This window comes from Lathyrus oleraceus, chromosome 2, assembly GCF_024323335.1.
Source record: "Lathyrus oleraceus cultivar Zhongwan6 chromosome 2, CAAS_Psat_ZW6_1.0, whole genome shotgun sequence".
In the NCBI taxonomy this organism is placed as follows: domain Eukaryota; kingdom Viridiplantae; phylum Streptophyta; class Magnoliopsida; order Fabales; family Fabaceae; genus Lathyrus; species Lathyrus oleraceus.
In genome coordinates, this window is record NC_066580.1 from 139,838,844 (window position 1) to 139,853,218 (window position 14,375).

At 33.8% G+C, this 14,375-nt stretch overlaps 1 protein-coding gene, 1 long non-coding RNA gene and 1 other non-coding gene across 4 annotated transcripts; 1 reads left to right on the plus strand and 2 right to left on the minus strand.

The window, feature by feature from the left end:
- Positions 1–401: 401 nt before the first annotated feature.
- Positions 402–7,885, plus strand: LOC127118525 (uncharacterized). Of its 2 annotated transcripts, none has more exons than XR_007802256.1 (4): positions 402–693; positions 1,087–1,359; positions 2,171–2,457; positions 6,932–7,885. It is a non-coding gene; the product is annotated as an uncharacterized LOC127118525 (long non-coding RNA). The 2 variants fall into 2 exon arrangements; XR_007802257.1 differs by lacking the exon at positions 402–693 and adding an exon at positions 876–1,013.
- TRNAE-CUC (transfer RNA glutamic acid (anticodon CUC)) lies at positions 457–529 on the minus strand. Its single transcript has one exon. It is a non-coding gene; the product is annotated as a tRNA-Glu (tRNA).
- LOC127118524 (beta-glucosidase 12) lies at positions 2,583–8,355 on the minus strand. The gene is made up of 13 exons (XM_051048733.1): positions 8,187–8,355; positions 8,042–8,111; positions 7,783–7,841; positions 7,637–7,712; positions 7,464–7,541; positions 7,274–7,361; positions 6,903–7,158; positions 4,060–4,202; positions 3,660–3,877; positions 3,522–3,553; positions 3,326–3,428; positions 3,007–3,115; positions 2,583–2,915 (listed from the first exon to the last, which is right to left on the minus strand). Exons 1-13 carry the CDS (start codon positions 8,310–8,312, stop codon positions 2,744–2,746), a joined length of 1,530 nt encoding a protein of 509 aa, XP_050904690.1. The 5' UTR covers positions 8,313–8,355; the 3' UTR covers positions 2,583–2,743.
- Between the last annotated feature and the right edge of the window lie 6,020 nt (positions 8,356–14,375).

Consider the following 14,375-nt stretch of genomic DNA (forward strand, 5'->3'; position numbering starts at 1 on the left):
CAAGGAGCGTGATAGATAACTATCCAACTCGGTGAAACTTAGCTATATTTTCGATGATGACGAGAAAAATACCACTCAATTAGGGAGTGTGACAGATGACTCATCCACTAAGATGTAGGGAACATGATGAATTTCCTTCTGCATCTAACACACATTTCTTATTTTTTTTATCCTCTCTATACATTTCACTAGGTGAGAGGGTGTCAAGTCAAGATTATTCAAATTACGTGGACATTGCCAATGACTATGTATTCCGATAAAAGAAGAAAAATATTTTTACATATTTATTTAAATAAAAAATATAATCAAGGTTGAAGATTGAAAAAAGCATGTTCAAAATTCATATAAATAAATTCAAAGATTAAAGTAAATGGTAAACTATAAACCATATTCCCCCATGGCACGTTCGTTCGGTAATGCTTTTTCCAGAAAAATGAAATTGGTTGATAAAAAGAATTCCGTTGCCGGGACTTGAACCCGGGTCTCTCGGGTGAGAGCCGAGTATCCTGACCAACTAGACTACAACGGAATGTTGGTTGTTTCAATAGGTAAAACTTACTTGTACCATATCCAAAGAATTAGCCGCTGATGAATTGTAGTAAGTAATGAGGGTCGAGAATCTCAAACCCTAATCAGCATCGATGAGAATCGCAAGCACTTCTCATCTGGTTAATCTTCCTCATCAAATTACAGGTGCATAACTTTATTTACGAGTTTTTTTTTAGTATTATTTTTACAAGTATTGCATTGCTTAAATAGTTGTTAAATTATGTTTTGGTCGAATTCCGAAGAATACAAGTTCACAAAATTTGATCAAATACGAATCAATTCTCGTTAATAGGTAGTATACAAACCAATTTTTAAGTGTAATTCATCTTTCATGATGCACCTGCGGATGTTGCGATTGTGGTTGCTGCGATGCGCATTGGGGTTGTTGTAGCCTGAATTTTCATTGGGGCGCGCATTGGGTTGTTGCAGCATGAATTTTTATTGGGATGGGTTTGAAATACATGGTTGAAAAACACTTTATCTTAAGATTTTTCCTTACATTTATTAGTAAATTGCCTGATGCGATTTATAATGCAGTCGGACGCATGAGTTTAAATTACACTGCAATCGGAGGCTACCGCATCAGCAATATTGTGGCGGAAATTGCGTTCGCGGCCCACAATTTAGAACCATGGTTGTGGTTGTGGATGTGGAGGAGATTGTTGTTTAAGTTGGAGGATGGATGACTTGCTGATAGATCTTTGAAACTTATTCAATGGGGTAGGCTTTTGAAGCAATGAAGAGTATTCTCATAGAGTTAGAAGCTTTTACAAGATAGATTTCCAACTATATCTCACCTTTTTAAAAGAGGTATTTTTTATAATCCTCATAATATATCATGCATTTGTGCTTACCCCATACAGAGGAGTGAACTCATTTGTGTTTTAAATGCAAAATTCCTTCTAATATTTGGATGTCAATATGGTCATGGTGATTGTTGAAACACAATTAAGAGAAAAGATTAAATATACAAAAAAGTCATAATATAATGAATCACATAGTTTCTTTTGAGAAAGAAAAATCATATGTAACTACTTCATACATATTATTTTATGAATCTCATTACACTATTTATCATAACAAAGAGAGACATCTATGTACATGTATATTAGAAAGTCTAGGTTCTCGCAAGAAAAGTCTTGAACCATTGTGCTGCGAGCTTTTCTTTTTGATAAAAAGAAGAGATAATTGCTTCTTATTATGTGTTAGTAGGGAGTTTCTTGAATATATGCTTGGTAGATTGAGTTTTTGTGATACATGAAGGAACTGTAATAGGGCATGTACTTTTAACTGTCATTTGTTCATACTAGTTGATGGTAGCCCCTCAGATGATATTTAAATTAGGCGGTATTTTAGACAGAAAGATTCACTTGCCCTCTTTTCAATCTTAGTCGTCATAGAACACTTATCTGGTTTTGTTACCAAAGTTCAACTTGAGTATAAGGTCTCGGAGGTATATTTTTCCCATTCTTCAATTCTCTGACAGTACTATTTTTTTTGTACAAGGACTCTTGGAAGAATCTGTGGTGTATTAAAGCATTTTAGGGAGTTTAATTTGTTTTCATGGAACGAGAAACACTTATCTTTGGCAGGTAAATTAACCTTAACAATTTTTTTGTAGGATCAATGGATTGTGAGAACCGAGAACAAGCATTAAAGTGATATATCCCAAACTATTTCAAGTGGCTAAAAACAAAGAGGCAAGCAACTGTGACTAAGATTGTATGCTAGAGTATGATGGCGTCTGGAGTTTTTATGGCTGTGGAGGAGAATGATGTTTAGGTGGGGTGAGGACTTGCTATTAGATATCTGAAACTTATTTGTTGTGGTAGACTTTTCAAACAATGAAGAATATTCTCTTGGAGGCTTTTTCAACATAGATTACCAACTAGAACTCAACTTAAAGAGGTATTTTTTCTGATCCTCATAATCTATCACGTGTTTGTGTTTATCCCAATCCAGAGGATTGAAATTACTCGTGTTTTAGATGCAAAATTTCTTATAACATCGGAATGTCAATATGGTCATGGTGATTGTTGAAATTTCTTATACACATACACAAATCATAATATAATGAATCACAATAGTTGCTTTTGAGAAAGAAAAAACATATGTCACTTCTTGATACATATTTATTTTATGAATCTCATTGCATTATTTATCATAGCAAAGAGAGACATATATATTAGAAAGTCTAAGCTCTCGCAAGAAAATTCTTGAACCATTGTGCTGAGAGCTTTTGATATCTTTTCAAGTTATTGTTGTAATCTACAAAGTTCATTCCAAACCTCACCGTGTAGCCTTCAGTCCATTCAAAATTGTCCAATAACGACCAAACAAAATATCCTTTTACATTTACGCCCATCCTTTAATATACTCACAAAAAAACAAAAGATAATTAAACTATGTATTGAAACAAATAGACAAAGGGTCTTTAGATATAAAAACAACCATTACCTAATTGCTGATTGGAGATATGACAGATGGTCATGATGATATTTAATTCTGTGAATATCCTTAAGGGCTTCATCTAATGACAGTGTTGGATCATTATTCTCATCTATACCTGCAAATCGTGTCAAGTGTGTGAGGCCGAATTTCTCGTACATGTACTAACACATACATACTAGACTAAAAGATAAATCAATGTATGCATTCCTTGAAGGTTAGTCCTTTATCCATATGCTTGAATATGGTATGTGTGTAGTTCTCATATAATATTCATGTTCAATCATAGATTTAATTAACAATATTTATCAAGGTTTTTTGTATTTACCATTTTCGGCTACGTAAATCAAAGGATTGTTGTACTTTTCCTTGATGTAGACCAATAGTTTCTTAAATCCCATTGGATAAATATAAAACCAATCTGAAGCACCCTGCAAATATATATAATCATAAATAAAGGTTTCATACTTTATGTTTTTCAGATAGATAAAACTTCATTTTGATGTAGTCATACTTGTACATACCTTTGGACCTATGGGCACTCCGTTACGCTCAGCTTCCATCACAAAAAATATAAGATACACCATTGTCAAATTCAACATATATATAGATATAAGTTAAAGTTAAATGTGAATTAAGTGATGAATAAATAATGTGTTTACCAGTCACATTGGCAAGAGAATCTGTGAGATAACAAGGAATAGTTTTGTTTAAATTAGGTACATTGGCAGCATATCTAGATGTGTAGTAGTTTAATCCAATAAAATCAAAAGAACCCCTAAGTAGTCTGGCTTGCTCTTCAGAGAACTTTGGCAATTGTTGTCCAACCAAGGATCGCATATGTTGTGGATAGTCTCCTGTTGTCAATGGTGTCATAAACCTACAATTGTGACATGAATTAAAACTTTTAAGCTCTCTTATGGTGCTATGCGTGTGTGTACTCGCACACGCGTGTATTTTTTTCATTGATTCTTTACCATGCCTATAGTGTGTCTCGTGACCATCATAAACCTCAAGTCAATGTGCAAAATATATAGGGCGAGTGTGCAATGGGCAACTGACCATCCCAACATGAAGTCAATTGATCGTTCTGCAGCTCTTTCATCGGATTTGCTATTTGAAAGTGGCTCAAACCAGTAGGACTGTAAGGCTATTCCTATCCATCCCTTTTGATATTCACTTTGGCTTTTAAGTAACAGCGGTACCTGCATTAGTTTAGTTCCTAGCTATTTAATATTCAAGTATATAAATTTTTTATAAGAACTTGTTGAAAGACACATCTAATTCAGGGTTTAGATGTATGATGATCATGACACAATACAACATTCTTTTGTCTTAACCCTTTGTTTTTAGGGTAAATCTACTAATTGGAAGTTTGGCTGAAGATAATTAGGAAAGTTTAACTAGGAATTGTTAAGAGATGTGTCATATATCGCTATAGATTTCTTTGGTAGTATCTATTTTGTTTGTTGGGCTTGGATCGTTGATGGTCATTTTTTAGTCCGTTTGTTAGTTATATAGTTTGTTATGGACTCATGGCTATAGGTGTATAGTCTATATAACAAAAGGAGAACAATGATTAGGTTAGTTTTACCCAAATATAAACACGTGGAGTATACTCTTCTTAACCTAACATCTGGTATCAAGAGCCTTGTTTGTCGCCTTGATTTGAAAATCACAGTTTTCTTGAAAAACATAGGAGTAAATAGACATTTTGATCCTAGATTGTATCAAGCATTGTGATAGAAACTGGTACCACACAATAAAATTTAATAGTAACTACAATGAGTTTCCATGAAATTCGAGAGTCTTGGTTATCTCCCTTCCAAGAATTCGAGAGCTTGGTCTCTCCCTTCCAAATATAACCTCTTTCTAATTTTTCAAAATGATCCATCTAACCCACAGTTTCCTCATTTATTCACACACCCCAAATAACTACTTAATAACAGCTACTATGTGTAATATTAAAAAACAATAACAGCTAATAAAAAGTAACGGCATGATAGAATAGAACAATCACATTCAGTTTTGGTTCCTAGTAATTCTTAAGGTCTAACACATTGTTATTATAGTTTTTGAATGTAACGAAATTACAAAAACATCCTTGAAGATATTATAGGGACCAAAATGAAGATATACTCGAAAAGTTAGAGAGACGAGAGAATGACCAAAGTGGCATCCATAGCGGAAGAGAGGAATTTTACAATCCACAATTTCAAATTTTAATGGTCACTATGGCCATTGGTTAGTGTTGGTGGAGAATCTCCTCCTATGAAAGGAGTTACTAGAGTCTGTTTGGAGAATTGGCTTTTCATACCTCAAGTAGCGGCAACTCAAGCAGTTGAAGGCGGATGTAGAAAGCAAGCTCAAGAATTTGAAGGTGAAGAACCATCTATTCCAAGCTATAGCTAGAAATATCATGGAGGCCATTCTTATAGAGACACGATAAATGATATGTGGATTCAGTGAACCAGAAGTATCAAGGATCTACCAAGATGAAGGGAGCACAACTACAAGCCCTTCGAAGGAAGTTCGGGCTTCTTGATATATCACATAAGATGAATGAGTACTTTGCAAAGAAATCTCGCGATTGCCCATAAGATGGAAGCACATGGTGAGATGCTAGAACACATGGCAGTTGTTAACAAAATCATCAGGTCCATTAAGATTCAACTATGTTGTCTGCTCCATTTTCAGTATAAGATAATGGGTACCGATGATTGAATGATACAAGTGTCACAGATTAGGACATTTTCCGCATGAGTTTCCTACTTGGGATGAGACAGCAAACTAAGCAGAGTTTGATGAAGAGGAAAAACTGTAACTTTTGGCTCATATTGGAAAAATGACACTTGGGAAAAGAAGGTATGGTTTCTTGATTCATGCTCCAGGACAATAATAAACATGATGCTTGCAAGTTGTTTGAAAAGGTATGTTAAAGTAACTATGGCCAGAGGCAGTAAATTGGTTAGTCTTCCTGCAAAATAGAAGTCCCGTAGTCGATATGAAATATATTACTCCTAAAAAAGCTTTGTGGTGGCATCAAACCCTCAGCTCATTTATTTTTAGTGTTTTGATTCATTGTTCATGTGTTGGGCCTGACAGTCAAAGAAACTTGGTAAAAGAACACCAAGCGTATTCTTCTTGGAGTTGGTGAGGAATCAATGGCTGGTGATCATGTCTCCAAAAAAGTTTTGGTCAGTAGAAATGTCCAATTGGATGAAGCTAAAAATTTGTAGTTGGAAGGGAGAAAAAGAAGAAAATAAGAATGGGCATGTCGTTTTGGGGGGACAAAGTAGAAGATTAGGAAGCTGAGCCCGAGGATGGTGAAGGATAAAGCTGATGTTGATGCGGAACTTGAAATTGGAAGATCATGTCACTTGATAGATTCTGCTAATAATTTGTCAAGTAGTGATGCTGCTGAAAAAAATAAGGTGTACAAACTAAGAAAGAAGTTGTATGTTTTCAAAAAGATGTTGAAAGGAATCAGAACAATGATATAGTACTAGAATTCTAAGCCAATGCCTACCCTGCTACTGATGCACAACCTGAGAAGATATCATGGTTCCGAGGTTGCCAATTCAGATTTGACCGAGATGCAACCAACCAATTTCTTGGAAACCTTTTTCAAGTTGTCTATGATGAACTAGATGCATATGCAAGAGGAAGATTAATCAGCCAGAGCAGCAAATGAGTTGGTTTTTTACCAGACAGAAACACTTAGTCTACTCTTGTCCTAACAAGATCAAACTTAAGTATTACTTGCGCGATTCGACCTCAACTACATATTTTAAAATCTGATATTTATATTACTATCATACTCAATTTCTAATTAGTTGTCTATAAACATGAGTTTGATGCATTTTAGAGCCTCAAAGTTATCATCACTTAAAGTTAAAACAAACCTGATATTTTGTCTTGTACACTTGAACAGCTGCTGCATGAGCAAGGAGTAGGTGATGTGCAACTAAATAGGGCTCTGTCCCTGAATCACCGCCGGTGCAGTTGAGATTTAGCCAATCAGAGCATCGACCGGGCGGAAACATCCCTATAACATATCCTGCTGTTGTGTAAGTCGATGGTTCATTTATAGTAATCCAATGTTTCACTCGATCTCCAAATTCCTTGAAGCAAAGCTCCGCGTAATCCCGAAAATCAAATCTAAAAGTTCATAATAGAAAAGTATAAACATTAGTTTTGTGCATTTTAGAAACAGACACTTATAACATAGATTTAGAGGTCATAACATATAGTACATAAAAAGTTTGTTACTTACACAATGAGAGGACTTAAGAAACCACCATATTCATCTTCCAAAGCTTGTGGTAGATCCCAATGAAAAATGGTTGCAAATACTTCTATACCTGAAAAACTAATTATTTTTTAATCAACTTTAATTGCAAAAATGTCTTGAGAAATTAGAAAATCAAAATTTACAAAAAATAAATAAAAATTTGAATTATGACCATTAGCTAATAGCTCGTTGATCATGTTGTTGTAGTATGTGATCCCTTCCTCATTTATACCTCCACTTATTCTTCCACCTGTTGATTATCATTTTTTTATTATTATGAAAATGCCATAATTAATGCATTATTTAATTATGTAAAGGATATGAGTCGATAAAAAATCGACTTACTTGGTAGTATTCTCGACCATGAGATGGATAATCTGTATGCATCTAAATTCATATACTTCATGATTCCAACATCTTCCTGTAATTTTATAATAAATTCAGTTTGTTGAGTTTAGTTTTAATATTCTCTACTCTGATATGAATCATACCTTGTATAGATGATACCCATCAACAGAGACTTCTCCTGTGTTTCTGTCAGCTATCTTTTCTGTATATCAATCACCAATGAATACATTTTAGTTTTTCTTGTTTTGTTTTAATCTTTTTAATATATTTATTTTATGGGTTACTAATCTTATATGATAGAGACAATTGAAAAAAGATATTTTATAGAGATTAAAATAAAAACCTCCATTTCAAAATAAATACCTATGAACACCCTTAGATGAAGAATTGCATAAGCGTTACCTGGATATTTTTTAGTGAAAGTATCCCATATATTTGTTCCCTTGCCACCTTCCTTTGCACCACCTTCATACTGTATATTTATATGTCATAGAAAGTTTCTTCAAAATGATGTATATACCTGATATGCTGAGGTTGATGTATATACCTGATATGCTGAGGTTGATGTTCCAAAGATGAAGTCTATTGGAAAACTACTTCGATTCAATGCCAATGTGCTAGTACTAATAGTTAGAGTAAAGAGCCATACAAGAGAAACAAGGTTGAGTGCCATATCATATGAATGAATTACATTTCTGTGGATATGACAGCATTTTATGCAACAAAAATTGGAAGATGAGTTAATTAATTTGGTCATGTTAATCCTAAGGAGTAGAAAATGACAAAGTTAAATGTTTGAAAGTTGAGTTGAATCTCACCCATTTTTGTATAACTTTTAAGTTAAATAAAGTTAAAATTAAATAGTTATAATTCAACAACTATAACTTATTGACATTTAATATTTTTTAAATCTTTTTGTATTTTTCCAAGAAAAATATTTTTATTAAAAGGAAAATTACATTTTTCTTGATTACATAACAATTAAATTAAAAAAAAAAGTTACTTTGATTTGATGACAAGTTCATTGAATAAAATACATATGACAATTATGTAAATAATATTTTTAATTTATAATTTAACTATGATAAATAATTTTGTAAATTTAAATTGAACAATTATCATATAATAGATATTTTGTTGTCCACAAAAGTGTGAAGTTGCGTTAATGATTGTCAATAGTTTTCCATAGAAAATGCCGTTAACTTTAAAAGTATTAAACTTAATAAAGGAGTTAAAAGAGGATAAAATGTCACATGGACAAATGTGGTGGTCCCAAATATAATGCCATATGTCTCATCCAAACAACTCATCATCGGCGTTGCCATCGACGACATCGGTTTCGGCTTTGGAATCGGGTCCAAGGGCGTGGACGTAAAGGCGTTAGTGGCGGTTGTTGCTGAGAGTTTGAATTTCGAATTTGAAATATGCAACACTTCATGAAGTGGTGCATAATGTATCCATAGGCGAATCATTGCAAATCTATGCTGAAAATGTATTATTTCATCAAGAGTTGCAATCTTGTGAAACACATGCATGACCTATAAATACATTGTTCAGTATTCAAAAATCAACACAACAAAATCGTGCATCATCTTCTCATAAATTTCAGACACACTTTCCTGCATTTGAATCTTCACCAGTCTTGTGCAGATTCGATTACGAGGCTGAACTATCCTGAGTATTCTTGCGTTCAAGTCTAAGACAATAAAGAAAGTGTTTGAAATCTTAAAAGTATTCAAACAATGACTTCCGATGCTGCAGTTTTAAGCATCAAAGTTATGAACCAGAACCTTGTCAAGTTGGATCGCTTTGATGGAACCAATTTCACCAGATGGAAAGACAAGATAACGTTCCTGCTGACCACTCTGAAAGTTCATTATATCTTAGATCTTAACTTGACACTAATTCCTGAACCAACCGATGATGACTCTGATGAACTCAATAAGGAGTGCAAGAAACGTAAAAAGAACGAATGGCTATGCCGTGAACATATCCTGAATACGCTATCTAATCGTCTTTACGACCTCTATACGGATACTCAGTATGCAATAGAAATTTGGAAAACACTCGAATTCAAATTCAAGGCTGAAGAGGAAGGTACGAAAAAGTTCTTAAAATCTAAATACTTTGATTTTAAAATGATAGACTTCAAGCCTATTTTTGCACAAGTAAACGAGTTATACTCCATCATATAGGAAGGCTTGGATAACTAGGACAAAGACGGTTGAAAAAGTGTATGGCAATAGGAAGGAGTCTTACAAACAACTTCTAAAATACCTGTTGGCTCTTAAACAGTATGCTCTAGGGACTATTGTCAAGTTGGAAACGTTGTCGGTGTATACACCAGACGAGACGTGTGCTATTGAAAATGGAATATTCCACCGTCTCTTCTAGGCGTATCAACCATGCATTAAAGGTTTTTCTAGGCGTATCATATAATTTATATTATTCTCTTTTGAGTGAGTCTTTCCAATATAATAAGAGTCCTATTTACAAGACATTTGTAATAAGTGAAAAATCAATATATAATTTATTCATAGTATCTAAAATCATGCTATTTATAACACTCTTTCTTAGTTGCTACGGTAAATAATACCAACATTATTTTTTTAAGGGTGTGACGGAGATGGAATCCAAATTCATACCTTTGTTATCACATATACGAGGAAATGTGCCCGAATTGGATTTCACCCCTCTGTTATCACATATACACACATTATACTAAGAATAGTGTCTTAGGGGTGTATCTAGGGACTGGAATCCAAATTCACCCATTTGTTATCACATATATACAAATTATATCAACAAGTGTCCCAAGAGTGTATTTGGATATTGGAATTCAATTTCACTCCTATTATCAAATTCAATTGAAACTTTATTATCTATAGTAAATTTACGAACATATACTAAATCTTTAATTAATTTTGGGGGCATAATACCTTTTTGAGCATAAGAGGAGGGTGAGATATGAGTATGTGTGCACTACCAATTCCATGAATTGAAACTGAATGACCATTTCCTACGATAATTTTATTATTTTTATTCAATTTGAAATAAGATGAAAGATTACCTTGCAAATATGTCATGTGAGAGGTGATAACGATGTTCATATACCAAGATTGGTCTGGTTGTGCAAGACTAAGGTGTGAATAACATTTTCAATATTAGTTGGGCAAGGTGCATTCACATTGAGAGCACATTGTGGTATGGGCCCAAAAATTTCACTTTGTCGGACAACATTATTTGATGTATTCCAATTTGAAGATTGGTAAGGACAAAGTGAAATTCCCCAAGAAGCCTACTATTGCCAAGGCGCCCACAGTTGCCACTGAGGATGCTGTTTGCATCCACCGGTTCGACCACCCCTCCCTGTGTTACAATTGTTGCGGCTGGTGCGGTTATTTTTCTTCCTGCGTCCACGATAATGGTTGGATGCAACGTTACGCGTTTGTGTGCTATCTACGAATGTGGGGAGAATTCCCGACGTGGGTGCAATGGTTTTGGCCATGATCATCTCTAGTGTGGAGGAAGAGTCGTGAGCAACATGTTGAAGAATAGTCAATTCTTTGAGTTCTACTCGAGATTCTGCAGCAACAAAGGTGGGTAAAGGGTCATGTTGTTATATGTAAGTCACAAACCCGACATAGGCATTGGTGAGGCCAGAGACCATTTTCAAAACCAAACGGGTATTAGAGACAGAAGAATCCACGTTTTCAAGTTGATTAAAGAGAAGTTTGAGACGATTACAATATGCTTTGGTGGAGGCAAAATCTTCCAGATGAGTGTTGCTAAACTAGTTTTCAAGTTGAACAATCCTTGAGTGTTTGTTGTCGTTAAACATGACAACTATGTGATTCCAACACTGTTTGGCATAATCGTCAATCACAAGAATGAAGTTGAGGATGTCTTATGATATATTTGCATACATCAATTGTAACACAACAACGTTTAGACGATTCCAAAGAATATAATCGCTAGCTTTGATGGTGACTACTGCTCGGATTACATGCTCATTAAAGGGAGGAATGACGTGGTTGAGCATGTTGTGAACGCGTGTTTGCACCTTAAAGAGGGAAGACCATGACAGATACATATTAGAGTCATATTTCAGCGTCACTGGTATATATGATGGTTTGACATTGTTGATAGCAAAAATGGACTGGAAAGTGTTTTTCTTTGCTGGTGTATTTTGGTTTGTCGTTGATGAAGTGTCATCAACGTGATTTAAGGAGAAATCCTGTTAAGCCACGGAGGTTGTATAGATTGACGATGGTAAGAAAAAGTTTGAGGGTTAGGAAATAAAGTCTGATACCATGAAAGAATGTGATTCCTTGAATATTTTGTAATCTAATACATATACAATGATTTCTCAACCCTATTTAGAATACTAATAATGTATAATAATTAATTTACCAAACATATTTAGGAGACTAATAATACATAATAACTATAATTACTCTTCCACGATATAAAAAACACTAATAATTAAGAAAAACAAGCTACAAACATCAATAAACTTTGAGAATTTAAAAACCAATAGAGAGTTACCAAACCAATTCCTTAATCCAAGCAACCAAACAAATTTCTTTCACAAGTGATAAGTGAGTTTAGGAACCACAATCTTTAAATCTATCAAATTACGAATCATTTCTTTTGTTTTGGGCACACAATTCAATTATACAAGTTATCAAGTTTGATTAAACTCACAATTTGCGGAGGAATCATTTTTTGACTGGAAAGGAGAGTTTGATTTGCAACAACCATTGTTAGATTTTCACTCATAAACACATCTCATTCATCCAAGCTTCTTTGAGGCATTTCACCAAACATTGTAACACCTTAAACTCCAACATATACTTTATGAAGTAATCAGAGTAATTTTCTCAAAAGGGTGTCACATCTTTTCTTAACTTAAACGTCTTTCTCAGAAATATACTAAATAGCAGCGAAAATTTAACATTTAAAAACACAACTCCATTGTCTCATCAAAATAGAAATGGCTTTAACTCAATGAAATATTAGTCTAGGTAAATATAACAACTCGTAGAATGAAACAAGTAAATGATCTCAACCTAAGTGTTACACTATCAGAGTTACACGAGGTAACTAAACGACATAGAAATAAATAAACAAAAAAGGCCATTAGCCATCTTTCACACAAGCGACATCTAAGAATCCTCCATCTCTACCTGAGTATCTGCACCATAGGCAAAAAGCTAACATAAGAAATAAACAAGGGGTGAGAATACATTTATAAATGTTAATGGTGTATAAAACAATGAGGATTGCTTAAACATAATATTCATCAATCACATGGATTTATTCATAAAAAATAATCAATCACATATATTATTATTCACAACAATAATAAATCACAATGCAATGCAATTCTCCTCTCCTACTCCAATGTATTTGGTACCAATGTTTGGATGTCAGAGTTATGTAACTAATTAATAAATCATCTTTGAGCCCTCTTTGAGCGAATGATTCCTCTCTGAACCTGAGACCCGTTATTGGTTCCTCTCTGAACCAATGGGCCCTCTCTGGACCTGTGACCCTCACTGAATCGAAGTCATACCTATCTGTGATATACATGATACATTAAATGCATCAAATCAAGTCAACATAACAATCATCATTGGTTCTTTACTAAACCCACAACATCGCCAATATAAGGCTACCGGTTCTTCTCTGAATCCACAACATTTCCAATATAAGACCCCTGGTTCTTCTCTGAACCTAGAACATAAATATAGCCCATATAAGGCCACTATAATAGCTCCTCTATGAACTACTCACCCCAACATAATTCAATATAATATATATACATCGTCAATATAAGGTCACCATCGTAGTTCCTCTATGAATTACACATCTCAACATAAACATATATAATTACATATCAACATAATACATATAACTTCTCAACAATACTCATCAACAGGATAACAAAATAGCACTACACAATCCTCAAAACTCAACAGAGTCAGCTTATAACTCAATAAAGCTAACAAGAAGTCTTCCATTTTTTATTCAAAAAAAAAGACTCACAAGGCGTACTCATAACATTGACTCATTTTACTCATAACATCTCTAAACAAAATCAACTCAACTCTAACTCGTCATATTACTCACAACTCAACTCTAAGACTACCTTCTCCTTAAATTCTAAAATTGTCTCACTACCTTTTGGCAAGAGTTTCCCCCTAACCTTCACCTTAACTCGAACAACCATAAAAAAATTATGAAAAGAACAGGAAGACTTTAAAACATATCATGCTCGACTCTTTTAACTCAAATCGACTATAAACATGTCAAACAACTCAAATTAAGGTAATTTATAAATATAATAAATTCCTTAAATTGCTAAAGGGTTTCTCAAAACTCTGTACTTAACTCTAAAAATTGTCTGACTTCACAATAACACCAAATATTATAGACTCATGATAAAATAATGAAACTCTCTAGGTTAAAATTTATTTAAATCCTCTTTCAAACACAATTGATTACATCTCAATCGGAGTTACAAAACTTCAATTTTATTCATTAAAGTTCAGCCATATCACAATATTTCTTGCATAAACTCTAAAACATAATGTCTGAATTCAAAATAGTACCAAAAAATATAAAATTATGATAAAATTATGAAACTCTCCTGTTTAAACTTTCTTTGAACCCTCTTTCTAACATACTAACCACACCTCAAACAGACTTACGAAACTCAAGTTACGAGTGA